General features: G+C 41.3%; 2 protein-coding genes across 8 annotated transcripts in view; both read left to right on the top strand.

The window, feature by feature from the left end:
• The window catches only part of XRCC4 (X-ray repair cross complementing 4), a 361,931-nt gene extending 343,114 nt beyond the window's left edge, over positions 1-18,817 (top strand). For all 5 annotated transcript variants that reach the window (XM_082624078.1, XM_082624077.1, XM_082624079.1 and 2 more), the window contains exon 8: positions 16,346-18,817. In XM_082624078.1, coding sequence (XP_082480204.1) covers positions 16,346-16,511 — 166 coding nt within the window. In that variant the 3' untranslated portion in view covers positions 16,512-18,817. The remainder of the gene's footprint in view (positions 1-16,345) is intronic.
• Positions 18,818-20,196: 1,379 nt separating this feature from the next.
• VCAN (versican) overlaps positions 20,197-27,433 on the top strand; it is a 114,710-nt gene continuing 107,473 nt past the window's right edge. Inside the window, exon 1 of one of the 3 annotated variants that reach the window (XM_082620306.1) lies at positions 20,197-20,774. The gene's annotated coding sequence lies outside the window, so the exon portion shown is untranslated. Of the gene's footprint in view, positions 20,775-21,823; positions 21,936-27,433 lie in introns of those variants that run through there. The other 2 variants (XM_082620308.1, XM_082620307.1) reach the window with 2 other exon arrangements.

Below are 27,433 nucleotides of genomic sequence, written 5' to 3'. Positions count from 1 at the left end.
CTTTTAATGCTCATTTTCCCCTTACAGAGTCTTATTCTTATGAAATTGCTGTCTTACTTTTGTTGGAAAATTTTAAGTCTATCATTTTTAATACCATATAAATGGACGTTTCTTAGTTATCTTCTTAAAGAATTTATGGTTTTACTTTTATAGATTATTGACTTAACTTGTAAACATTGCATTAACTTTAAAGAAACCTCCAAAGACAGTTTTTTGTTTTTGTTTTTTTTTTAAGGCCAGAATTTCCTGAAGATTTTGAAACTTCAGTTCATGTTTATTATGACTACCTCAGGGACTGATAGGAGTCTGAGAACACGGATAAGTTATTACAGAAAGTCCTATTGAGCTTATTTCAAGAACATTTCTATCTGTGAGGGCTAATACCCAAGGCTGATGCTATCACATCGTGTTACTTTGAAGCTTGGTAGGGAAAAAAGAAAAAAAAAAAAGGTGAAAAGAAGCATTTAATTGACTAAAAGCAATGGAACAAAACACCGATTGATTTTTCTGTGTTCTTGCATAAAACTGAATGAGGCAGAAGACAAATTATCAAAATCAAAATAATACGTCCCCAGAACAGAGTTTATCATTACGTCCGGGATGGTAAGGATTTACAGAGCGCTTAACTAAGTCTGAGGCCACTTAAATGTGATAAGCAGTTTTGCCACACACTTCCCTTCCTTTTCCTCTTTTTTCTTTTTCTTTTTCTTTTTTTTTAAAGAGGGTGGGAGTAGGGCAGTCCCTGTTCTGTTCAGCCTCAGTTTAGAAAAGAAAAAGGGGAAAAAAGTGGCCCTCTATCTAAACAGTAAGAACTTCCTGGGAAAGTTAAAGAATACTTATTCTTTGGAAATTCAATTGTAACCTTTTCCTAGATTAAGTTTTGCTTTGGACCTGATGGTGTCTCAGGTCTGAGAATAAAAAAAAAAATTTGTCACAATCCACACTGTCATGCTCTCATAAGACATATATGAACTTGTTTGCTGTAATCTCACTCTTGCTCTCTCTGCCCTCAGTCCCTTTCTCTATCTCCTCCAAAAACTGTATAGAGACATATATGGTATGTTGTACATGGACATAGCAGAGGGCATCAGTCATATCTTGACTGCTTGAGGTAGTGCCTTTTTCCTCTGAACTTCAGGTTTCCCTTCTGTAAAGCTAGAGTAATCATATCTACTCTTCAAGATTATTATGAAGATATGCTTGGCTTATATTAAATACTCAGCAGTTGGTGGCCATTATTACTGTTATTTTTATTATTGTCATTATTATTCTTTATTACTACCATAATCATGTTTGGAGAATGAATGAAAGAAATTTAGAGCTCCTCTGAGATTGTAGTACCTTTTGTATCTTTTAGCCACACACTTTCCTGGAAACAAAATATTTTGGTTTCCATAACAAGAAGATAGAATAATGATTAGACTTATCACCAAAATAGAAGTAAGAAATCAATGCCAGCCTTGTACATTTACCTTAACCAAGAAGAACATCCTTTTTCAAACCTAATGGTGGTTGCCCCATTCAGTTTAAAAACTAGTTTTGGCTGCAAATTTTTGAATGTAACTTTAGCCAGCATTTTAGGTTAAAATTGTTCTAAAATCATTATTTCAAGATGGCTAACAGTACTGCCCCATGCCAGCCACACGAAGCCAGCACTCCCAAGGGCCTTCACCTCAGGCCACAGGCCCTCCTGCTTCCCTTCTTGCTCTCAGGAAGAACTGGAGACCATGTCAGCCATACAAAACGCAAAGCTAATTTTCAAGCAATATGAGAGTATTTGAAAGCACTTCTACTAATTACAACTTATGACATAGGAGATATAGTAGTATTTTGCTCATAGTAATACAGAACAAGTTAGAGTAGGAAAACTTCTGAATCAATAAAGAATGCTTGCTTTTAAGCCTATTCCATTTCCTATGAAACGTACTTGAACAAGAGGGAAAAATATATGACTTTTCAAGGAAGGGGAAAACTTGTGAATTAAACTATGAATTTTAGGGTGTTTTTAGAAAACTATCTCTTCGGTCTGTGGAGGCAAAATTCAGTTTTGCAGTTGCTATTATTATGCATGTGTGTTTTAGAGCAACTGGCAGATAATTGCAGAATATTGTTACAGTGCATATAAAATTTTGACACTATTTTTCTTACACCTGCAGAGTTGATATGATATATCCTATTGATGAAAATATTTTATACTTGTTTTCTTCTTACAAATTAATTATCTCAATCATCACTTAACTACATCTCCCAATTAAAGCACAATTTTAAGTACCGAAAATCAAATTGGACCCTTCAAATAAATGAATCCCCCAATATCACATGTTCTAAATAAACTAAATTTGAATTCAATATCTAATCTTTCTTTCATAAAAAAAGTCTCTAGTCATTTATGTCAAAATTGGACCTCCCCAATGGAGTTCCTATGTACCTATTTCCGTCCTCAAACCACTCATTTGGTTCACAAATCACGTAATTATGAGTACAAAGGGATCTTGGGAAGTGCAATCACTTTACTGGTGCATGTAAGTAAAATATGGCTGCTCAATTTCCATCTTAATGCATGCAAATAATAGACCCACACATCCAGGCATAACTGCCCCTGTGCACAGCCAGTCATGTTGGCTATCGAATTTAAGGAGATAACCCTGCTCCTCTGAACATGCTGAACAACATTCAGCAGAATTGTCTCCAACTCTATTTTTGTTTAAATGTCTTACTTTTATTTCTAAGTAGGTAAATATTGAATTCTAGTAATTAACTTTTTTTTTTTTTTTTTTTTTTTTTTTTGCGGTATGTGGGCCTCTCCCTGTTGTGGCCTCTCCCGTTGCGGAGCACAGACTCCGGATGCGCAGGCTCAGTGGCCATGGCTCACGGGCCCAGCCGCTCCGTGGCATGTGGGATCTTCCCGGACTGGGGCATGAACCCGTGTCCCCTGCATCGGCAGGTGGACTCTCAACCACTGCGCCAGCAGGGAAGCCCTACTTAACATATTTTTATCTTTTGCCTAAGAAAGTTGATGTGTTACTATATTTTATTTTATAATGAAACTACCACATTGTCCTCTGTCAATTCTATAATCCTTGTAGGGCTTTGGATCTAAGATTTGCTAAAGGTGTGGCCTAACCTCCTTGAGCTTTGCTGTCCTCATTGGAGAAACGGAACTGTATTTAGGGGTGCCATGCAGAGCACAGAGGCTGTACGCTGTGCAGTGTGAAAGATGCTTGCACAACTGGACACCACAGCTCAACTATCTATGTTAGGATACAGGTTTAATCTTTGTAACAGAGGCTCAAAATTAGTGACTTAACAAGCTATCAGTTGATTTCTCTCTCATGGGTCAGTCTGATTAACTGAATGTAAGCCAATCAACACTGTCACGGCAGAGTCACAGGTCCTAGGCTCCTTCCCCATTGCTTCTCTGCCATCCCTAGGCTGTTGTCCTATACACATGATCCAAGAAGGCTAACTGCCACATCTGCATTTCAGGTGGCAGGATGAAGGAAGAAGGGAAGAGGGGCCATGTTGCCATCCTTGAAGGACATATCCTAGAATTTGCTCACATCATTTCCCCTCCTGTCACATTGGCCAGAATCTGGTCATGCGGTCCTTTGTGATTGCAAGAGACTCTGGGAAATGTTTTCATTTTCCCAGCAGTGATAATCCAAGTATGCTATGCAAGAAGGAGTGACCTATTGGACAGTTAGTTGGGGGGAAGTACACCGACTGTATTTCTTTATTTTCTATGTTCTTGACACTCTAGCATTTGGGGCCTTGATCCTGGAGGGACTGCTCCTCCTGGAGCCAGCTAATTCCTAAATAAGAGCATGCCTCCCACTCAGAAACCAACCAATCCAGAGCCCATACCCTCAACCATCTCTTGTATCAAATGCTCACACACCAAGCTAACACAATCCCTACATCTTCCCAGAGCCAGGGGCTGAACAATTAGGGACCACCTCTACAGCCCAGGGCCTGCCAAACTATTCAAACTATCCAACCCCAAAGTTACTCAGTGAACCTACCCTGTCTTGTCCATACCTCCCACAAAGTAATGATAATAATAATAATAATAATAATAATAAAAGGCTCTGGATCATGTTCTGCTCTCGCTTCTCTTCTGGCTTTTGACCATCCTGGTCCTTCTCCAGGTGACCCTGTGGGGCATGCCGTTCATCTGTTTCTAGGTATCTGCAAGTACAAACTTCTTCCTTCATGACAATCATTTCCATGTCTGCTGTCTTACTATACCTGACTAAAACTAATTCTGGGTACTTTTTTTTTTTTAACATCTTTATTGGAGTATAATTGCTTTACAATGTTGTGTTAGTTTCTGCTTTATAACAAAGTGAATCAGTTATACATATACATCTGTTCCCATATCCCTTCCCTCTTGCATCTCCCTCCCTCCCACCCTCCCTTTCCCACCCCTCTAGGTGGTCACAAAGCACTGAGCTGATCTCCCTGTGCTATGCGGCTGCTTCCCACTAGCTATCTATTTTACGGTTGGTAGTGTGTATATGTCCATGCCACTCTCTCACTTTGTCCCAGCTTACCCTTCCCCCTCCCCGTATCCTCAAGTCCATTCTCTAGTAGGTCTGCGTCTTTATTCCCGTCTTGCCCCTAGGTTCTTCTGACCATTTTCTTTCTTTCTTTCTTTCTTTTTTTAAATTCTGGGTACATTTTTAACATAGGGAGCAACTAGGAGTCTCTGCCAGAGGGCCTGTTACTATCTTTCATATATACTACACAGGGATAGTTCAAGGATTAAGTCACTAGTGAACACTAACTTTGTAACTTTGTAAATACTAACATTCTATACAAATATAAAGACAGTTATACAATCCAAGAGTAAAAGATCTTTAATATGAAAATTTTTAATATTAATATTTATTGTGTCATGCAGTTGAAAGTAACATCCCTCACCACTAACTTTTATTCTGATTTGGCAAATGCTGTAAAAAGAATGGCCAGATTTGAGATGTGGGAGATGAAATCTCATCCCAGTGCTTAACGGTGAAGGGGCAAGTAGAAACTAGATCCCCCAAGTTTTAGACACCTTCTATAGAGCCTTCTTGTCTTTATTTTGGTTGATTGTGGGGACAATGGTAATAGAAATTTCTTCCATGAATTACTGAAATTTTCCTTGGTTTTCCTTGTATTACCTTTAATTTTTATCACTGAGCACACTAATAAGAAAACTAGAAAGACAGAATCTTCCATTTAGTTGCCTTTAACAATTAACACTGAGAAAAGAGGTGTTTTTTTTGTCCAAACTGTTTCTCAACTGTTGAACTTCAAATGTGCATGTATTACAAGGAAAAATCTCCCAGCAAAAGCTACAACCCAGATATAATACAATTCATTTGTAGGACAAAGTTTTTGTGTGGTTGACAAACTTGATACAAATGAGAATGACCCAGTGTACTTGTTTATATTGCGCATTCCTGAATTTCACTCACAGAAATTCCAATTTAGTGCGTTTGAAGAAGGGCTCCGGCACCTGCAATTTTACAAGCATCACAAGTAATTTTTTAATATACATTTTTGTTAAGACCTTTTGAGATATAATTCATATACCATACAACTCACCCATTTAAAGTGTACAATTAAATGCTTTTTATTGTATTCACAGAGTTATGCATCCATCAGTGCTAACGTAATCCATAACATTTTCATTACCACAAAAAAGAAACACCATACCCATTAGCAGTCAACCCCATTTCCCTGTACTCCCCAGCCCTAGGCAAAGCACTAGTCTATATTCTCTCTGTATACATTTGCCTATTCTGGACATTTCATGTAAGTGGAATCATACATTATGTGGTCTTTTGTGTCTGGCTTGTTTCCCTTAGAGTAATGTTTTCAAAGTTCATCCATGTTGTAACATGCATATATCATTACTTCAGTCCTCTTTATTGCTGAATACTATTCTTTTATATGGACATACCATATTTTATTTATTCATTCATCAGCTGATGGGCATGTAGATTGTTTCCACTTCTGACTACTGTGACTAATGCTTCTACGAACATTTGATTATAAGTTTTTGTGTGGATATACGTTTTCATTTCTCTCAGATATATACCTAGGAGTGAAATTTCTGGGGCAAATCAGTAACTTTATGCTGAACCTTCCGAGGAATAGCCAGACCGTTTCCCAAAGTGGCTGCACCATCTCACATTCCCAACGCCAGAATGTGAGGGTTCTGAATTTCTGCACATATCACCAATGCTTGTTATCTGACATTTTGATTCCAGCCATCTTAGTGGGTGTGAAGTAGTATCTCATTGTGGTTTTGAATAATATTTTCCTGATAGTTAATCAGCATCTTTTCATGTGTTTACTGGTTATTTGTATATCTTCTTTGGAGAAATACCCATTCGGACACTCTGCTCATTTTTTAAAATTAGGTTATTCATCTTTTTCTTACTGAGTTGTAAAAGTACTTTATATACTCTAGATACAAGTTCCCTAAGACAGATGATTTGCAAAAATCGTCTCCTATTTGTGGATTGTCTTTTCACTTTCTTTAAGCACAAAAGTTTTCAATTGTCGTGTAGCTCCATGTTTTCATCTTTCTGCTGTTGCTTGTGATTTTGGTGTCAGAGCTATAAATTCCAAATGATTTTTTGCAGTGACACAAGATATATCTTGAGAAATGCTGACCTACTTGCAGATGGTCCTTGACTAGTTTATTCTTTTTTTAAAAAAATAATTAATTAATTAATTTTGGCTGCATTGGGTCTTCTTTGCTGCACATGGGCTTTCTCTAGCTGTGGCGAGTGGGGGCTACTCTTCGTTGTGGTGCGCGGGCTTCTCATTGCGGTGGCTTCTCTTGTTGCAGAGCACGGGCTCTAAGTGCGCAGCCTTCAGTAGTTGCAGCACACAGGCTCAGTAGTTGTGGCGCACGGGCTTAGTTGCTCCGCGGCATGTGGGATCTTCCTGGACCAGGGATCAAACCCGTGTCCCCTGTATTGGCAGACAGATTCTTAACCACTGTGCCACCACAGAAGTCCTAGTTCATTCTTTTGGAGGCTGCTCTTGTGGATGTATTGAGAGCTATCCTCAAGGAGAGCTGGGAAGGTTAGCCTAAGCACCCCTGTTACAAGACAGTCTTCCATTTAGTCATTCATCTAGTAGCTATTAAAGTATTACAGACATTATGAAAATTAGAAAGAGGTACCAGCTGTGGGAAGATAGAATCTTTGGTACAAGTCTCAGTGGTAGGCTTGTGTCAGATGTGGAAGACCGTTTGCCCCTTTCTCCTGTCCTGTGTAACCCTGTGCTGGGTCAGTGGCTTAACTAACAGACCTTGGGAGCTATTTCAAGCCCTGCTTATTCGCTTGGCTGGACACTTGTATAGTGCACAGCTGTACATGGTGGCCTGGCCACTTTATTGGGTGCTTTGTTTTGTTATCTCATCAAATCTTTGTGTTAACACCTCTGTTGTATAGATATTGTTACCCCCATATGGCCAGTGAAGATATTCGGGCAGGTCAATTGGCTTCCTTAAGTTTACAAAACTTGTACGTAGTAGTAGAACTGAGATGTACACCCCCATCTGGTGACTTCGATTCTAACGGTCTTTCCATTATGCAACTTTCTTGTATTCTATGTGTCACTCAACTTTTAAGACCTTAAAGCTTAGTAAATTCCTCTATCTGAAACCAGATCAGGAACTACTTGACATGTCGGGAACCTATTTACCTTGCCTGAGTCTGAACTCAGATCACTACTACCTTCCCGTTGCTTCCCTACATCAAACACCTGCCCTTTGAACTCAGGGGCTTGGCAGTGTTCCTCTTCCTGTGCTGCTGGACCAGAGGAAGAGCTCTTCTACTTTCATGGAGTTGCCAAAATGCTGTGAATCAGAAGAAATTCTGGAATTTAGGATGGGATTACCTAATCCCTGGAATGCCTGGAAGGTTTTTATTCAAATGAGACGTAAAGGTCTGGGATATGAAGCTCATGAACACACACAGGTACACAAGGGCACAGAAAGAAAACCAAGGGGCTATGGCAGAGGAGACTGGAGGAAAGGCTTTTATAATTCCTTTCTTTGCCGGCAAATCCTTTTTTCACCCATGAGATACATATGGCTGCATCTCTGGACAACCTGACAACTTGTTGTTCACCTCACTGATACCTCTCACAACTGCTTTCCACCTATACTATGTTTCACTGTGTGTGAGTGTGTGTGTGTGTGTGTGTGTGTGTGTGTGTGTGTGTGTGTGGAGAGAGGGGCTGTCTATTTTCTCTCTTCTCCTCAAGGGAGAAATAAAAAGGAGGCTACAAGAGAATGATTCACAGAAATTCAGGATGTCTGTAGGAAGTAGAACTCAGCATAGGTAGTGGATTTGTTGCTCATCCTTGTACCTACCTGAACAGGAGCAAAGGTATTTGGAGAGAAGTGATTGGAAGGACAGAGGGCATGGGTAGCCTGTGTTCCCACTATGTGGTCTGGGAATAATCAGGGTTTGGGGTATTTTGATGGACTAAGTGACAGAGCAGAAAGCAGCTGCACTAAGCTGCCTTGCTGGGGTCCCAAGGGTGGCCTGTCAGACTAGGGGACCACAGCACCAGGGGATATGGGGCATATCAACTGAGATCAAGTGGAGGAGGGTGAAAGAAGCACAGCTGCATCTCCTAGGGCAGGGAATCGCACAGGGGGATGTCCCTTAGAGACTCTTGGAAAGTACACATGTGTCCTCCGTGGCCAGAGTTGGGATACCTGCCACACCAAGGGTATCAGCTGTCAGTCACTGTTATCCAAGGAAGCTTTCATGATTCCAAAGAGGATTAGAACAGCAGCCACTTAAGTAAGAGGCTCTTGTTCCTTTCCTTCACCCTCTCTTCTGCTATTTCATAACAAAGATGCTAAAGCCAGGAAAAGACCAAAAGCAGGGTCTCAGAGCAGCCTGCCCGGTCACATCCTCCCCTCCCCCATTCATGTCCCTTGAGCCACAGAAATAGAAGCTTTGGTAGAAAGAAAGCCTTAATTCATATATGAGGTTAGCATTTTAAACTCTGTAAAAACAGGCATAGATTAATGAAAAGTGTACACATAGTTATGAAATCTGCCCAAGATTCAAGAACTTTATTCTCAATGTGAAGGGGACTTTTGATATAGTAGTTTGGGTAGTGACTGGAAAAATAAAACCCAATAACTTCCAGGTTTTTATTTTTTCACCTCACTGAGTAGAGTCTGCCAGATAACCTGGTTTTAAGCAAACTAATTTTGTACTCACCTTTGCTCTTTACTACTCTCCAACTGTTTTCCAAACATCATCTACTCATCTGTTCCCAAGTTAACGCTGTCCTCCCTCAGGTTCTTCTGTTTGTGATCAATACCTTCTGTCTTCGTTAGGCATCTCTGGGTCATCTTAGGAAATAATTCCCAATTACAATCGAGTTTCTGGCTTATTGCTCAGGTGTGAGCATTCTTTTTTTTTTTTTTTTTTGCGGTACGCGGGCCTCTCACTGCCGTGGCCTCTCCCGTCGTGGAGCACAGGCTCCGGACGCGCAGGCTCAGCAGCCATGGCTCACAGGCCCAGCCGCTCCACAGCATGTGGGATCTTCCAAGACCGGGGCACGAACCTGTGTCCCCTGCATCGGCAGGCGGACTCTCAACCACTGCGCCACCAGGGAAGCCCGGGGTGTGAGTATTCTTGATCTCTACTTCTCCACTTCTTCCGCTCTAAGGACACAATTCTCTTTCCCACAGGAGGTATCCTTTCCTATTTTGTTTACAGTCTGATGTGCCAGTCTCTACTTATGAATAATGTAAAATTGTTCTTTCAGATCTCAGAATACATTGTCTCAAAGATTTTAAATCATGTGGAGCCTACTCATTGAGAGTATACATTGAGGGGTGCAGAATTAATGGTATTATTGTTTACAATTCCCATATGAAAATGCAACCACTGTTCCCACTTGGTTTGCTGGGGATTTGGATTCCTCAACTGCAAGAGGAAAAGGGGCTCTCTTGGCCCCTGGAACTGGGGCTCAGGTGGAGTCAGGGCTGCTGATGGCACATGGTGAGGACAGATGGCTCAAAAAAAGGGGAGCTGGGTAGGTATGGGGAATCTTCCCTGCCTGCTACATTTTGGCCCCAACCTTTCTTATTTATCAGGGCATAGAACACACTCAGCAGAGTGTTCATTCCACATCTATTCAACACATATATGCTGAGCACCTATTATGGGCCAGGCACTGGGCTAAGGAACTGTATGTACAGTGTGAACCTAACATATAAAGGCCCTGTTCTCTCAGAACTTCCACCAGCGACTACATGTCTGAAGTAAGAGGACTTTGCAGAAAGTGAATTTATAGTCCTTCTAGACTGTAACTTCCATGAATTTAAGATTCATTTACGATTTCCAGGACAGCAATTTTTAGGCCTCATCTGGCTAGTTCTTCCTGGAGGTTGAGTTGTATGAGGGAGTCAAACTAGATCTGTGGGCGGGAGAAGAGGCACTGAGATTCAGGCTGGGGATCCTGTTAACAAGACAGCACTGGGTGTGGGAAAGGTAGCAGTAGGGATGATGCTGGTGTAGGTGGAAAGTGGCCTAAGAGGGAGGAGCTGCTGGATGGATTCACACTCCTCCCTGATTCCTAAGACTGTCATCTCATCTCACCCCAACCCAGGTAGAAAACCTGTTGTTGTCAGCCCTGCAGTCCTAGCCAGTGCAGGTGGTGATTAGAATATAGAGAATTACAGCAGCTGTAATTGGTACCCCACCTGTATCCCCTTACTGTTATCATTTCCATGCATGCTGGACCAACTTCTCATTGCGGACCCAGCATCATTTAACCTGAGAGCTTTCTCTGGCCACCAGAGCCCAGTCTGCCTGCACCCATGCAGAAGTGGCAGACTTACCCCCTTGGAAAAGCCCTCAACCAATGACAGGTGTATAAATATTCCAGCTCCCTCTCTCTCAGATGGGATACCACTGAGGTTCATGTTCTGCATGGTTTCTCAGCATCCCCTGGTGAGACCAAGCTCCAGTTGCCCGTAGTGACAATCTGCTTGAAATGCACCCTTCATTAGCCTCCTTCCCTGCTCTGTCTCATTCCCTACTTCTCTATAGACATTTCTTGGCCTTGCCTCCCAAATAAACTACTTGCACTCAAATCCTTGTTTCAGGGCTTGTCTCAGCGGGAGCCCAAGCTAAGATAGACATTGTGTTGTTCCTGTTTCTAAAAAATGTCATTGAGGTTTTGATAGGGATCCCATTGAATCTATAGATATCTTTGGGTAGTATGAACAATATTAACTTTTCTAACCATGAACACAAGCCATCTTTCCAGTTATTTGTGGCTTCTTCAATTTCTTTCCTCAATGTCATTTAGTTTACAGTGCATAGAACTTTCACATCCACAGTTAAATTTATTCTTAACTAAATATTTTATTGTTTTTGATGCTATTATTTTCTTTATTTCGTTTTCAGATAGTGGTTACTGTGTGGAAATGCAACTGGTTTTTGTGCATTGATTTTGCATTCTGCAACTTTACTAGTTTATTAATGCAACAGTTTTTTGATGAAGTCTTTAGAATTTTCTATAAACAAGATTGTATCATCAATAAACTGAAACAATTTTACCTCTTCTTTTCTGATTTGGATACATTTTTTTCTTTTTCTTGCCTAATTGTCATGGCTAGAACTTCTAGTACTATTTTGAATAAGAGTGGTGAGAGTGAGTACCTTTGTCTTGTTCCCGATCTTAGTGGGAAAGCTTTCAACCTTTCACTTTTGAGTATGATGTTAGCTCTGGGATTATCATATATGGCCTTTTATGTTGAGAGTAGGTTGGTTGTTGCCAGTGGATGAGAGGTAGGGGAAATGGGGAGAGATTGGTCAAAGGGTACAAACTTTCAGTTATAAGATGAGTAAGTACCAGGGATCTAATGTACAGCATGGTGACTATAGTTAACAACACTGTGCTATATACTTGAAAGTTGCTGTTAGAGTAGAGCATTAATATTCTCACCATAACAACAAAAAAATGGTAATTATGTGAGTTAAAGGATGTGTTAACCAAGCTTATTGTGGTAAACCTTTCACAATATATGCATGTATCAAATCAGCACATTTTACACCTTAAACTTATACAATGTTATGTGTTAATTATATCTCAATAAAACTAGGGGAAAAAAGAAATAGATATTATGTGAAATCGTATGGGAAGGAGGAGGTAGTCACAGGCAGCTACCAACAGAGAGAAAAAGAGATACAAATTCCCCAAAGGAGTTGCAGAAATAGGGCATGGGAAGGGCCATTATACATTCACAACTGCATTTTTGGGTGAAACTATAAATTTGATACTATATTTAAAATAAAATTATTTCAACTTTCTGAGGACTAAGAAGAATAACAGTTTTTAGCACAATGTTCTTTTCTCTAGTTTTTTAATGTCTACATTTGACACTCATGTTCAACAGCCAAGGACCCTAGTGTCCTTGGGGTGAGCAATTTCCTTGAATTCTTTTCTTGTTAGAATGACATTTAATGCTTTCCTTCCACCTTTTAACTGTTTTTTTTTAACATCTTTATTGGACTATAATTGCTTTACAATGGTGTGTTAGTTTCTGCTCTATAACAAAGTAAATCAGCTATACATATACATATATCCCCATATCTCCTCCCTCTTGCATCTCCCTCGCACCCTCCCTATTGTACCCCTCTAGGTGGTCACAAAGCACCAAGCTGATCTCCCTGTGCTATGCAGCTGCTTCCTACTAGCTATCTATTTTACATTTGGTAGTGTATATATGTCCATGCCACTCACTCACTTCATCCCAGCTTACCCGTTCCCCGCCCCTCACCGTGTCCTCAAGTCCATTCTCTCCATCTGCGTCTTTATTCCTGTCCTGCCCCTAGGTTCTCCAGAACCTCTTTTTTTTGTTTGTTTGTTTCCATATATATGAGTTAGCATATGGTATTTGTTTTTCTCTTTCTGACTTACTTCATTCTGTATGATGGACTCTAGGTCCATCCACTTCACTACAAATAACTCAATTTCATTTCTTTTTATGGCTGAGTAATATTCCATTGTATATATGTGCCACATCTTCTTTACCCATTCATCCGATGATGGACACTTAGGTTGCTTCCATGTCCTGGCTATTGTAAATAGAGCTGCAATGAACGTTACATGACTCTTTTTGAATTATGGTTTTCTCACTGTATATGCCCAGTAATGGGATTGCTGGGTTGTATGGTAGTTCTATTTTTAGTTTTTTAAGGAACCTCCATACTGTTCTCCATAGTGGCTGTATCCATTTACATTCCCAACAACAGTGCAAGAGTGTTCCCTTTTCTTCACACCCTCTCCAGCATTTATTGTTTGTGGATTTTTGGATGATGGCCATTCTGACTGGTGTGAGGTGATACCTCATTGTAGTTTTGACTTGCATTTCTCTAATGATTAGTATTGTTGAGCATCCTTTCATGTGTTTGTTGGCAATCTGTATATCTTCTTTGGAGAAATGTCTATTTAGGTCTTCTGCCCATTTTTGGATTGGGTTGTTTGTTTGTTTGGTTTTTTTTTTGATATTGAGCTTCATGAGCTGCTTGTATATTTTGGAGATTAATCCTTTGTCAGTTGCTTCATTTGCAAATATTTTCTCCCATTCTGAGTGTTGTCTTTTTGTCTTGTTTATGGTTTCCTTTGCTGTGCAAAAGCTTTGAAGTTTCATTAAATCCCACTTGTTTATTTTTGTTTTTATTTCCATTTCTCTAGGAGGTGGGTCAAAAAGGATCTTGCTGTGATTTATGTCATAGAGTGTTCGGCCTATGTTTTCCTCTAAGAGTTTGATAGTGTCTGGCCTTACATTTAGGTCTTTTATCCAGTTTGAGTTTACTTTTGTGTATGGTGTTAGGGAGTGTTCTAATTTCATTCTTTTACATGTAGCTGTCCAGTTTTCCCAGCACCACTTATTGAAGAGGCTGTCTTTTCTGCACTGTATATTCTTGCCTCCTTTATCAAGAATAAGGTGACCATAGGTGTGTGGGTTTATCTCTGGACTTTCTATCCTGTTCCATTGATCTATATTTCTGTTTTTGTGCCAGTACCATACTGTCTTGATTACTGTAGCTTTGTAGTATAGTCTGAAGTCCAGGAGCCTGATTCCTCCAGCTCCGTTTTTCTTTCTCAAGAGTGCTTTGGCTATTTGGTGCCTTTTGTATTTCCATACAAATTGTGCAATTTTTTGTTCTAGTTCTGTGAAAAATGCCATTGGTAGTTTGATAGGGATTGCATTGAATCTGTAGATTGCTTTGGGTAGTATAGTCATTTTCACAATGTTGATTCCTCCAATCCAAGAACATGGTATATCTCTCCATCTATTTGTATCATCTTTAATTTCTTTCATCAGTGTCTTGTAGTTTTCTGCATACAGGTCTTTTGTCTCCTTAGGTAGGTTTATTCCTATATATTTTATTCTTTTTGTTGTGGTGGTAAATGGGAGTGTTTCCTTAATTTCTCTTTCAGATTTTTCATCATTAGTCTGTAGGAATGCAAGAGATTTCTGTGCACTAATTTTGTATCCTGCTACTTTACCAAAATCATTGATTAACTCTAGTAGTTTTCTGGTAGAGTCTTTAGGATTCTCTATGTATAGTATCATGTCATCTGCAAACAGTGACAGCTTTACTTCTTCTTTTCTGATTTGGATTCCTTTTATTTCCTTTTCTTCTCTGATTGCTGTGGCTAAAACTTCCAAAACTATGTTGAATAATAGTGGTGAGAGTGGACAACCGTGTCTTGTTCCTGATCTTAGAGGAAATGCTTTCAGTTTTTCACCATTGAGGATGATGTTAGCTGTGGGTTTGTCATATATGGCCTTTGTCATGTTGAGGTAAGTTCCCTCTATGCCTACTTTCTGCAGGGTTTTTTATCATAAGTGGGTGTTGAATTTTGTCAAAAGCTTTTTCTGCATCTATTGAGATGATCATATGGTTTTTCTCCTTCAATTTGTTAATATGGTTTATCACATTGATTGATTTGTGATTATTGAAGAATCCTTGTATTCCTGGGATAAACCCCACTTGATCATCCGTCTTTTAACTTTGATTTTTTTTATCAACTCTGGAAGACTTTCAGAAACTTAAAATGAATTCTGAGTACATATCTAGCCAACTGTTTTTATTATGGGAAAGTAAGAAACACAGTTTCTTCATCTATAACTAGATTAATACCCAGGATTCAATGTCAGTAGAATGTGTGTGTGAAGAGATTTTCTAGTAAAGGAAATAGATTTGTTGGGCTACCATTCTTCCCTGATCCATTTGTAGTCAGTGGCATGTTTTTAAATGATGGCTGAGTGAACCAGCCAAAGGACACACCCACACAAATACCTTTTCCCCCTCTACGTTCATTTGTCATTATGTAGGTCATAAGCTTGACTACTCTAATAAATTAATTTTTTCTATAGAAATTATAAACTTCTTTAGGATGGGAAGCATTTCTTACCTTTTGAATTATTCCTGCATACCTAAGGTCTAAAACAGTGCACATAGAAGGTGCTCAGTAAATGTTTGTGGACTTGAACAAAGAAAATAGAAACGAAATTGAGAGCAGTCTGTTTGTGACAAGTATTTGCTGAGTCTATAGATGTTCTTCTCTTCTTTTTTTCTTGATGAGTTATAGCAAATATTTAATCTCATTTGTATCACAGGGTTAAAATGTGGTCACTCATATTTTGTGACAAGAGCCTAAAGTCCCTGACATTCATCTCGTCCTTCAATTCTTTTTACTGATAGAATAAAAATAATAACTGCTGTTACTTCTACTCCCTGTTCTGATACCTGTACTAGAGTTCTCCAAACATTCTTCTCACTCTGCAGAACGTCCTTTGTTTTCTGTCTTACTTCCACCTTTGCTCACAGGAGACAGTAATGATGCTATGTTGGCTTTTTGCCCCAACCATGGTGCTTTCATTAAGCTTCTTGTCCTCTGGGTCCCATTGTCTTCTAATTAAATACATGGAGCCTGGTACTCACTGAAAGTACACAGCAACTGCTAAAGTTTTGCCTCTTAAGAAAACCTCTGCGTTGCTCTCTGCCCTGCCGCATAGATTCTAAGATCTCTACCGCTTCCTTGTGTTCAGAAACAAGATTTTTCGGTTTGCCTTGGTTCAATCAGACAGATGCTTTATAAAAATAAATTAAAAATAAAAACCCTTATACTTGTCAGTCTGTAGGAGGAAAAGAAAAGAGATTGAGAAAGTGACTAAGGAGAGGAGTAAGGTTGCTATCTTTGATTCAATTTAGTTGGGCTGCTTTATTTATGCCTTGATCTTTTCCTTTACAAAAACGATGGCATTTTTGATACTCTCCTCCAGGCAGCCTCCCCAGGGCAAGTGCAGATGTGCTGAGCCATTTGGCTGCAGCGTGGACCTACTCAGAGAGCCTCCCTTCTCCCCAATGAAGTCATCTCCTCTCGGCAGCCCAGCGTTTCCCATCACTCCATGTTGGAACTTGGCTTTGGCTTGCATAGTTCTGTCATGATGTAGATGGTCTTCCAGTTAAGTTCTGGAGAAATCTACCCAACCATGAACAGGACATTTACAGCAAAAAAAAAAAAAAAAAAAAAAGAGCCCTTTTATTGAAAGAAACATTTTACTGTAACATTTTGATTTGGAGGTTGGGGAGCAAAGGCTTGGTATCTGATTTCTGGGGGGAAAAATCACATTCTTCATGGCTTTCTAAGGATATTTGTCTGTATTTAATTTCTCTGAGTAATTTATATACTTCAGGCTAAAGTGTAATGAGCTTGTCACCATCACTTTGCCTTTTGTAGGGTTTCTTTTATTTTTTAAAGAAAGCAACAAAAACCTTATATTATTGAATAGTTCTGCATTTCCTAGAAACCAAAGAAGATTTGAAGTGTTGGGTAAAATGTCTTTCCCTAATCTGTAATTTTTTTTTTTAAAGCAATCTTAGAGGGTTGACTTCCTTTTTCTAGGGTATTTCACATTTTTAATCTTTCACATTCTTTCACCACCCAGAGAGGATATTTGCTTCATTGTGCCTAGGATCAGCCAGATCAGGGACTTGAAATGTGAACTCTGTTTTTGGAGTGTGGATGGGACTGGAACCTTGTCATTCCTAGTGCAGCAACAGATAATACGATGTCTAAGAACACTTCACCTGATCAATAAAAAAGGAGAAGACTGAAATGTGATCCTAAAGGACCTCAGAAGGAGGTTTAGATAAAGATAATGAAATTCTCTGGAGACCCACCTGACATCTACACCTTTCTTCTCTAAGTCTTTGGCTGTCTGCCCTCTGACCTCAGCCAAGTTCCTAAAGACAAGATCAAGGCAATGAAGCAAGGCATGTAGCTTCTGGCTTCTGGTTTCTTGTAGACACCAGCACTGGGAATGAAGAGCTTGTTTTATCTTCACCTGGGACCATGGAGTATACATACAGAACATTCCCAGTACAAGGACATGATTTAAAGGGGGATGCACAGAATGATATTTTAATTACTGTTTAATTCAGACAAGTGTATTGGGCAAATATAATTTTAGTTATAAAAGCTGCAAATATATATTTTCTCATTCAAGGACTTTTGATGATTTTTCAGACATAGGAGAATAAGAAATAACTTTCTCTCATTCTCTTTTTCTTGATTAAAGAAAGAGAGAAAGGAAGGAAGGAAGGAAAGAAGGAAGGAAGGAAAAGGAAAAGGGAAGAAAGGAAAGGAAAGGAAAGAAAGGGAAGGGAAGGAAAGAAAAAACAAAGAAAGAGAGATAAAGATGTCCTCAAGGAGAGTTACATATAAATAATACAGCTGTAGACTCTATCCTGGATGTACCAGGTATGCTTTCCTTTTTATTCTTTCTCTATCGTAAATAGCTAGAGGGTGAATTCTGCCTTAGAGAAAGAAAGCAGATATTCAGGGGTGTCATTTCATTCTGGTTATTTGACAGCTTGAAGAAGCATTTAATTTTCTAAATAATAATGTTACAAGCCAAGGTAAAGAAAAGGCATGCAGTTTAAAGCTTTTCAACTTTGTCCAAGTTCTGACTAGTTATGTCTGCCTGAGAAAGTGCCTTTGCCCTGTAGAACTACTCAATCAAGAGTTGTAATGTCTATGGACATTACAAGGAACCAAAACGTTGGAGGGCTGGAGGAACACATTTGGCAAGATAAAGGAAAATATCTCAGTATGTAAGGAGTAGCTGACCCATAATTTTAATCATGTTCCATTATGTACAGATGGTATTATTTGTAGTGAATGTTAACCATTAACATTTGCTTGAAAATGGATATTAATCTGCTATTAGTTTCTTGTTTCTGCTCTAGGTCTCCTTTGTAGAAAAGTTTTACTTAACTATATTATGAAGGGAGAACAGGGTAATGGAGAGATAATAAGCTTTTCAGATTGGCAGATCTACCACTTAAAAAGTGGCCATGGGCAGGACACTTAAATTCTTTGGAACTCAACTAGGTTCACTCAAATTTAAAAATGAGAATAATAATATATACCTTGAAGTGTTTCAGAGAATGATCTAACCTAATGCCTGGGTATAAACTTCAAAAAAGACTCTTTTATTTCATTTTTCTCCGTTTCTGAGTGAGCTCATCTTGGTCATAAAGATGCTATGAGGAGCACTGAAAAGACCACTGGGCCAGGAGTCAAGAGTTGTGTGCTAGTAACAGCTTTGCTATTAATCGTGTGATTTTAGGAAAGTCACTTTCTGGGCCTTAGTTTGCTTATCTGTTAAATGTAAAGGTTGAACTCCAATTCTGTTCTATGGCTCTGTTATTCTAAATATATTTTAATGGACTAGAATCTCAATGTTGGAAATGGTCGTACAATAACTGTACTAAGAATAAATAAATCATTGTAAAAACAAATAAGTTGATTTCCAAATCCTAGAATTAATAGTTACATCGTTCACTGTAGTGAGCTCATAGATAGATAGATAGATAGACAGATAAATAAATAATGCACATTCTGAGGACTGAAGTTCTCCTAACAAATCTTGTACCTGTTTATTAATTAAAATCTATGATCATGCAGAACACATACAACTTTCAAAAGAAACATTACAACAAGAGTCTAGGCTGCTACAAGTTTTAAAGTATGAGCTTAAGCCAACCTACTCAAAGAAATTCAGAGTGAAAATGGACTTTCTCCTTTAATTATCACTCTGTGAGGTGTTGTGTTTGATATAATTTTATAAGTAGGGACTTCAGAGAGAAGAATTATCTCATTTTCCATATTTGGAATACTTCCATATTTGTGTAGAAAGAAAAGTTTGCTCTCCACTCCAGTATCCCCAGTGTTAAACTGATGTGCACCTTGGATTTATTTTGTTTCCATTATATAAACTCAATACTTGACTTCAAAGAAAAGTAAGATACAAAGTCCCTCTTTTCTAAGGGGCAGAAATCCTTTGTGTCAACTGGTTGACCCTTGCTCTGTCAGGTCCTATTGGAAGTCTTTTGTAACACAATGCAGGGGACTCTTCCATGTGTTGATGCTGTTTACATAGTCGGGTGGACCCGGCTAGATATAAAAATCACATAAACTCATGAAAGATTATGGTCCCGTTTCCTGACCACAAGGATGGTGATTGATATATCCAAGGAACCTCTGTTACTCAGAAAAATTGCTAAATGTTCTACCATGAGGGGCACTTTGAAACACTGAGGGAAAGAAAGAAAGAAGAAAGCTGAATCTAGACTTCTGTAGGTTTGTGGCAGGGGAAGAGGATCTGTTTGAATCCGACAAGGGATTTGCTTCGGGGAATTTCCTGTCCAGCCCATTATTACCGGGGTCTTTGTAGATTGCGCAATGACGTTGGGTTCCCCGTTGGGCAGCTCCCGGGGAAAGCAATGGGGAATCCTTACACTTTCCCTCTAGGTCTCAGAAGGATCTCGTTTTCTCAGTGTCTCTTTCAGGTTGGCAGAAGCCAGGAGCCTGACACTTCCCTCAGATGGGACAGGCAGGCTCGGTGGCCGCGTAAACACACTGTAACCAAGTTCTTTGCTGATTTTACAGAGTTTCATTTGCTCCCAAGAAGCACTGACGGTACTCAGTTGTCTAGTGCTGGCCTGCCCCACAGGAGCCTGGGGGCTCCTTTCCCCTAACCCAGAACTAGCAGCACGGGGGGCGGGGAAGCGGAGGTGGGGAGGGGTGGGAAGGCAGTGGTTTCCTTGCGCACAGCGCGATGTTACTTAGTGAGTCGCTGAATGGGGAGCGCTGCTGTCCCCAAGCCGATTGGTACTTCTTGTCAGGAAGAAACGCCGAGAGGTGGGAGTGCCTGGGGAGGGAGGCAGGCGGTCCCTACCGCAAGCGCGGGGAGCTGCCTTTCCGCTCCTTTGCCTGCTTTCCAAGCCTGGGCTTTTAGGAGTGGCTGAAGCTGCGGAGTGCTTGAGGAGCCTGTGAATGAACCCTCCTCCTCTTCCTCCTCCTCCTCCTCGCTGAGTCTCCTCCTCGGTGCTGACGGTACTGTGATATAATGATGATGGGTGTCACAACCCGCATTTGAACTTGCAGGCGAGCTGCCCCGAGCCTTTCTGGGGAGGAACTCCAGGCGGGCGGGCGCAACAGCCGCGAACATTAGGTGCTGTGGACAGGCGCTGGGACCGGGCTCTGCGGTCAGCCCCGCATCCTCCCGCATCCTCCAGTACCATCCCGCACCCTTCCCCAGGCCACCGCGCTTCCTATGTGACCCGCCCCGGCAACGCCGAGCCCAATTCGCGCAGCGCTGAGGTGAATTTTTCCCCTCAACTGCAGTAAAGCCGCCTTTCAAGGTAATCACGTTTCTTTTGTTCCCCCTTAAAAAAAAAAAAAGAAAAGAAAAAGAAAAACTTATAGGAAAAAAATCGAGTTTAGAAAAAAGAAGTACGTTGTAATTGGTAGAAGGCTTTTAATTAAGGCTAAGAGAACTAGCTCTGAGAAATTAAGAAAATATGTGCACTGTAAAAAATGCAGGTAACTTTCAGAAGGATGTTTGGAGAGAAGAATACAGAGGGACCTTGGTGCTGAAAAAGATCCAGACAAAAGAAGCCCGGGGTGGGGTGGGAGTAGAAGGACAAATGGAATTGGGGGAAGGGAGGGAAGGGAATGCAGAGAACCCCTAGAAACGTCGTGGGGTCTTGAGCTGGAGAGGAGGGACCCGTGGCACCTTGATCCCTTTTTTTTTTTTTTTTTTAACCTGCTCGAGGCAAAAGTTTGAATGGGGACCACCGAGACTTGCCTACATACAAGTCCCCGAAGCCGCCTTGGTGCAGGCCACCTGGTTCCCGGTCCCTGATGTGTGGTCAGTGCCCGGCGTTCCTGGAAAGCTGTTCCCAAGCAGCTTCTGACAGGGCGATCCGGGACCTGCGCGGACGTGACCCCCTCAGCCCGCGGGCGGTCTGGGAGGAGGTCCGGTCGGGGAGGTGCAGGGTCCCCGGTCCGCGTCTCTTCGGCAACGCGGGGGCTGTCAAGGCTCTCTCCGGTGCCCCTGGGTTCTTTTGTCCTACGCGCGGTGCGCCGGAGCCGGCCGGGAGGGAGCAGGGAATGGGGGTGGGGTGTTTGGAGCGCCGCGGAGGTCTGCAAGGCGCCAGGGCGGGAAAAGCTTGCCCCGAACCAGTAGGGATGTGCAAGAATTTTATCTCGCCCTGAGGAGCGAAGTGGAGGCTTTTGCTCTGGTCTCAACGAGCAAACCAGCGCTCAGATCGCTCTTCAGACAAAGGTGGCGCGGGGACCCGAATCTGGGGCCTCTAGGACCAGCCCTCTCGCCCGGACTACTGCAGCCCTCCTTTTCCTTCCATTTCCCCACCCCCTCCCAGCCCGCGGCCCTAGTTGAGCAACTTTACTGGCGGGTCTTGCGGCGGCGGAGAGCGAGTGGCGGCAGCTCCGGGGGACGCCCTCGGCTGGAGCGCCCCACCGCCCTGCGGAGGCGTGGGCGCCGCCGGTCTACACCCCTGGTGCGTGAGGGCTGGGGGGCATCAGGGTTGTCCAGGCTCACTGGCTGTGTCACTGGGCGTGGAGCAGTCAGTGGGTTAGGCAGTGTAGAGCGAGGTAGAAAACTAGTGTCATAGCTTAAACTATTTGCTCTCGGATCCAGCTGCGCCGTAGCAAGTCCTCCTGCAAGTCCCCGGGAGATGCTACGGGAGGGAGGAGAAATCTACGCGGCGCCTGGAGAGCTGTCCCGCGGTGCGCACACCCACAGGCGGAAGGATAGTCTCGCTATCTGTGTCCCGTTTCTCATCTTTGTCTCTCCCTCTCTGTCTCCATCTTCTCTGCCTCTCTTCCCCTCTTCCAGCCTCTGCTTGGTCTCTTTCGCTCCTGTGTCCCCTCCCCCCACGGCTGACAAATGAATGGCTAGTGTGAAATCCCTGCCTCCTCTGTCCGCGGAGGCTGGCAAGGAGGGAGGAGCGAGGGAGGCGGTGCGCTCCTTCGGATCTACCCCCACTTGCAGTGCTTCGAGCTTGCAGAACCCAGATGTCTAGGAATAGGGAGTTTCTTGGTGGGTGTGGGCGCCCCCTGATGGAGAAATGAAGCACACGTGGAGGACAACGAGCCCCCCGCCACCCCAAACCAAATGAGCCGCTTTCACAGCCATGTATTCAAGGATGGAGCACCCTAGCTTCCCCTTTAGTTGTTAGTTTTCTACTTCGGAATCTGCGACGTAAATCTAGGGGTTTGGAGGGCCCAGGAAGGAGACTTGTCTTTAAGGGCCGAAGCGCCTTCTCCCGAGTCTGCTGGGACATGCGCGGCACTCTGGACCAAGCCTGCAGTTTGGTGGACTAACGCACGTGGCCAAGGGAGGATCCAGGTTTCGGGGGGCTTGGCGCTCAACCTTGGACGTCACTTTAAGAAAGATCATACAGAATGCCTTACTTTTGGAAATTTTATTAAGGCCCACGACCACTCGAACCCGAAGCTAGAGCCCCGCCCCAGACCATTGCCTAAGAAGGGACCCTAATCCAACGTTTAAATTTCCTCAATTTCACAACACTCGCCGAACGTGGAAATTTGGGAGGAGGGAGCCGGGAGGAAAAAGGAGAGAAGGGAAGGAAAGGGACGGTGGGGAGAAAGGGAAGAAGAAAGGAACAGAGACGGGGCACATGCACGCAAACAGCCGGGAGCGGACCGGCCGGGTTCCTTTCAAGGTTTTGGACTAAATTTCGCGTCTCCTTTTAAGCCATTGTTTAAATCCCCAAAGCGATAATAAACCCTACTGAAGCGGCGTGCTGGGAGGGAAGGCGGAGGAACTAGCCCCTTAGAGAGGCTGAGGCTGGGGGCATCTCTCCACTCAGCCCGCGCGAAGGGAAGAACCACACCGGGCGCTTCCCGCAGCGCCGGGGCTCACCAGCCGCCGCCACGTGGGCTGGGGCTTCAGCTCCCAGCCCGAGACGGGTGTGACTTCTTGGGCTCGGAGACAGCTGCACTGCGGGATCGGCAGTCGCTCAGCGCAGAGGCTGGCGGGGCGCCGCCTGGGTCCCCGCCCAGAGGCCAGTGGGGGCGTGGCTTTAGTCCTTCCACGGGACAGGGGCGGGGCGGGGAGAGCTGAGCCGCTGGGCGGGGAGAGCGGAGCGGCGGCGCACCCAGCGCTTAGGCTCCGGGAGGCTGCTGGAGCCGACCAGACTTCTATCCTGACGGCGCTAAACACTCTTATTAAATAAAAAAAATTTGAATTTTTTTTTGCCTTGCTTCTTGGGAGTGGTAGGAGGAGTTTTCCCCTTGCGGCAGAAAAGAAGTAAGGATTTACTCCAAGCAAACATTTTTGGCAGAAATATGAGACGAGTTTATCCTGTGATCCATATATTGACTTTAAAGATCACTTTTAGTCAATTACAGGATAATCACCTTCCATACGTCCTAAAGAGTTCGTCTAGCATGGCAAACAATTGCCATTGACAGGACTGATAGATTCCATGACCGCAAACCTTACGGGCTGTGAGTGTAACCCTGGTCCCTTTGCATCAGGAACTTTATTTTAGCTCGGGCCCGGCCCATAGTGGGAGCTCAGCTCATATTTATGAAATGACTGAGCTAGTGACTTGGGGGAATGCGGCTCAGAGTTGATGCCGCCACTTAGTGCTACATTTTAGACCCTCCTACTTCTTCGCTTTATCTTGGAAGAACAGAGTTTTAATGATCTATTCCATCTCCAATTCTGACATCTAATTGATCCCCTTTCCCTTCCTTTTTGACTCCTAAAAGCTGTGACCTAAATTCTTTTAAATACTGCTTGGCAATTGTGCCAACCCTACAGTGAAAATATTCCTCTAAAGACCTAAAATGGGATGTTTTGATTCTAATATAAAAATAGGAAGGCGTCAAAGTAAGCAACAACTAGTTTTCTGAGATAAAATCTGTTCCAGTTTGGAGAATATGTAACTTGGGATGTGAGGGCATATCAAGCAGAAGGTCTCAGAGGCTGACTTCTGGTTCTGCGTTCTATGTGAAAAAAGGAAGATTTTACAATTGTATGTGCCTGTCCCAACTAAACTGCAAAGGGTTCCATGGATTCCAAAGTGGCTGAGCAATTACTTGCTCCAGCAGAAAGTCCACGGTCCTTCATCTAGTGGGTGGTGGGAAGAGGGAGGAGATTCAAGACAATTGCTAAAGATTTGTGTAAGATTCAAAGTTTCGCTTTGTTTTCCTTAGTAGATAAAAAAAAAGAAATATAAAGTTAGCCCTAAATTGTATTTCCTGCTTTTAATTTAAAGTTTAAAAAGAATTTAATTTTAACTTTAATTCAAATTTAAAGTTCGAAAAGAATCCCCCTAGATTTATATATGTTTACAAGCATAGGTTTCTTCTTTTTCCCTGTGCCTACAAACTGGAAGGAAATACCTGTGCTATCCTAAGATACCTATATCTGCACCCTTGTAAATTGTTTGGAAAGGACCTAAAAAGTTAAGTTAAGGCTGAATATGATTAATGTTAAAGATATAGTCATTGTTCTTTCTTTCCTCACATTATTACTCTTAAATACTTTGTGGTTAATGATTGGTCAGTAATTGAACATCAGAGCCTTTGAGAGCACAAAGATCAACCAACACTGTCATCCAACAGCCATATAACTAAGTTCTTTTTGCCTAGTGGGATTCAAACATTTTTGTTGACTTTATTCATGGACAAACATCACTAGATACTGTATTTAAAATGGGATATTGCCCTGTGACTGAACAGAACTTCTCCAGACCCATGGTTCTTTTGAGGAAGAGAATGAATGACTGTAGTAGGCCATTATTCCACCACCCACCTAGAGAAACCAGTTAGGACTCACAAATACTCATTGTTGGGGGTTACTGGCTCTGGTATGAGAAAACATGCTGATTGTTGCATAGGTCTGTACCTTACCAGAAAACACAAGGCCCGTACTCTCTCTGATTTGGAATCAGAACAAGGAGAAGTAGAGATAAATGTCTTGGCCAAGCCCCACTTCAGTTAGTGAACGTTTGCCAGTTTCCTCTGGTAGCTTAAATGTGGTTAATTACTTATATATACATTTATACATTTATATTATGTATATGTTCTCCAGGGTACTTGACTGCCATGTTCTTATCACTGAATGTGCCAGAGGTGGTTCTATTTCAGTGGTCAGTGCAAAGCATCTTTATGTAATGTGTTTGTTTGTTGTGTTTGCCTGAAATGCCTCTGGATAGATCTATCATCTTTAAAAGGGTGTAAATGCAGTTCCACATTTAAATTTACCTTTTTCTCTGTATACATCCTTTCTTTTTCTGTGTACATCCTACCTCATTCTTCTTAAGAATTTTAAGAGGTGTTTATGTCTGTAAACATGAGATTACATAGTTTATGATAAACACATATATAATATATGTTATAATGTTTTTATTATTAAATTACTGAGTTGGTATTACCTGTGGTGTAGTGGAAGGAGCACTAGGCTTAGAATCAGAAAGCTTGAGTTGCATTTCCTCATTGAGGAAACCAGGTTAGACACAACTTTTAGACATTTGGTGTCAAAAATCTATTAAATGGACATGCAGTTATAAACATCAAAAGGGTGAATACCTGTGAAAGGGCTTTGATAAATGAGAACTCCACAAATAAATGGTGTTAAGATATATCCCTGGGGCTCATATTGATCTAATTCTATGATCTTAATAATAACAGCATTACCCAAATCATGTATTTCCTACTAAACCTACAAAATGTGTTAGAGAGGGACATACTGTTTTAAGAATTGTCTAGTTTCACACTTGTATGTGGAATCTAAAAAAAAAAACAATACAAATGAACTTATTTACAAAACAGAAATAGACTCACAGACATAGAAAACAAATTTAGAGTCACCAAAGGGGAAAAGGGGAAAGGGATAAATTAGGAATTTGGGATTAACAGATACACACAACAATATATAAAATAGATGAACAACAAGGACCTACTGTATAGCACAAGGAACTATATTCAATACCTTGTAATAACCTGTAATGGAAAAGAATCTGAAAGAAGAATATATATATGTGTATATCTATATATCTGAATCACTGCTGTTCACCTGAAACTGACACAACATTTAAAATCCACTATACTTCAATTTAAATAGAAAAAGAATTGTCTAGTTTCATTGAACAGAAGACAGAGTCCAGAAACAGGCTCAAACGAACATGGAAATTCAGTGGAAATGAAGAATTATTCAGTGAATGGATTGGGCACAGTGGATTGGTTCACTCAAAATACAAGTCAATCTTTACCTCATTTCTTATCCCAAAATAAAGTTAGGATAGATCTAATATGAAATGTAGGTAATGACATTTAAAAAAATAACTAGAGGAAATTATAAGATTTTTAAAATAATAAGCTAGGAGTAAGGAAACCTATGCTAAGGAAAAGGTGAAACCCGTGCTAAGGAAAATGTAAAACCCAGAAGCCATACTAGAAAAGATTAATAAATCTGACCAATAACAATTAAATTATTTACATGAAAACAAATAACACATCTGGAAAATATTAGCAACATATGAGAGACAAAGAGCTAACAACTATTTTGATATGCCAGGACCTTTTACAAAAACTAAACCACAATCTATCAAAAAGAAAAATTATCAAATGTTTTATGCAGGCTGCTAACAGAAAGAGAAAAATAAATGTTTTAAAATCATCTGAAAAATTGCTCAGTTTCATTCATAGTTAAAGAAATAGTAATTAAAACAACAATGATATTCTGTACCATTTTTTCATCAGTCAGAGCTGTAAAGATAAAAAAAGTTCAATGAAAGTTTGTGTTGGTCAAGTTGCAGGGAAACTGGATCTCTCATATATGTAAATAGGTTCATCTTTGTTAGAAAGTGATTTGGTAATAGCTATCAAAAAATTTTTTAAATACATATACCTTTTGACCCAGCAATTCCTCTTCTAGATATTGTCATATAGACATTGGTATGAATGCCACCCAAAACAAATGGCCAAGGATGCCCTTTGCAGTATTAGTTCATAGCAAAAA

This window comes from Mesoplodon mirus, assembly GCF_964341445.2.
Source record: "Mesoplodon mirus genome assembly, chromosome: 5".
In the NCBI taxonomy this organism is placed as follows: domain Eukaryota; kingdom Metazoa; phylum Chordata; class Mammalia; order Artiodactyla; family Ziphiidae; genus Mesoplodon; species Mesoplodon mirus.
The sequence above is the reverse complement of the archived record's forward strand: the minus strand, read 5'-3'. Positions and strand labels throughout refer to the sequence as shown.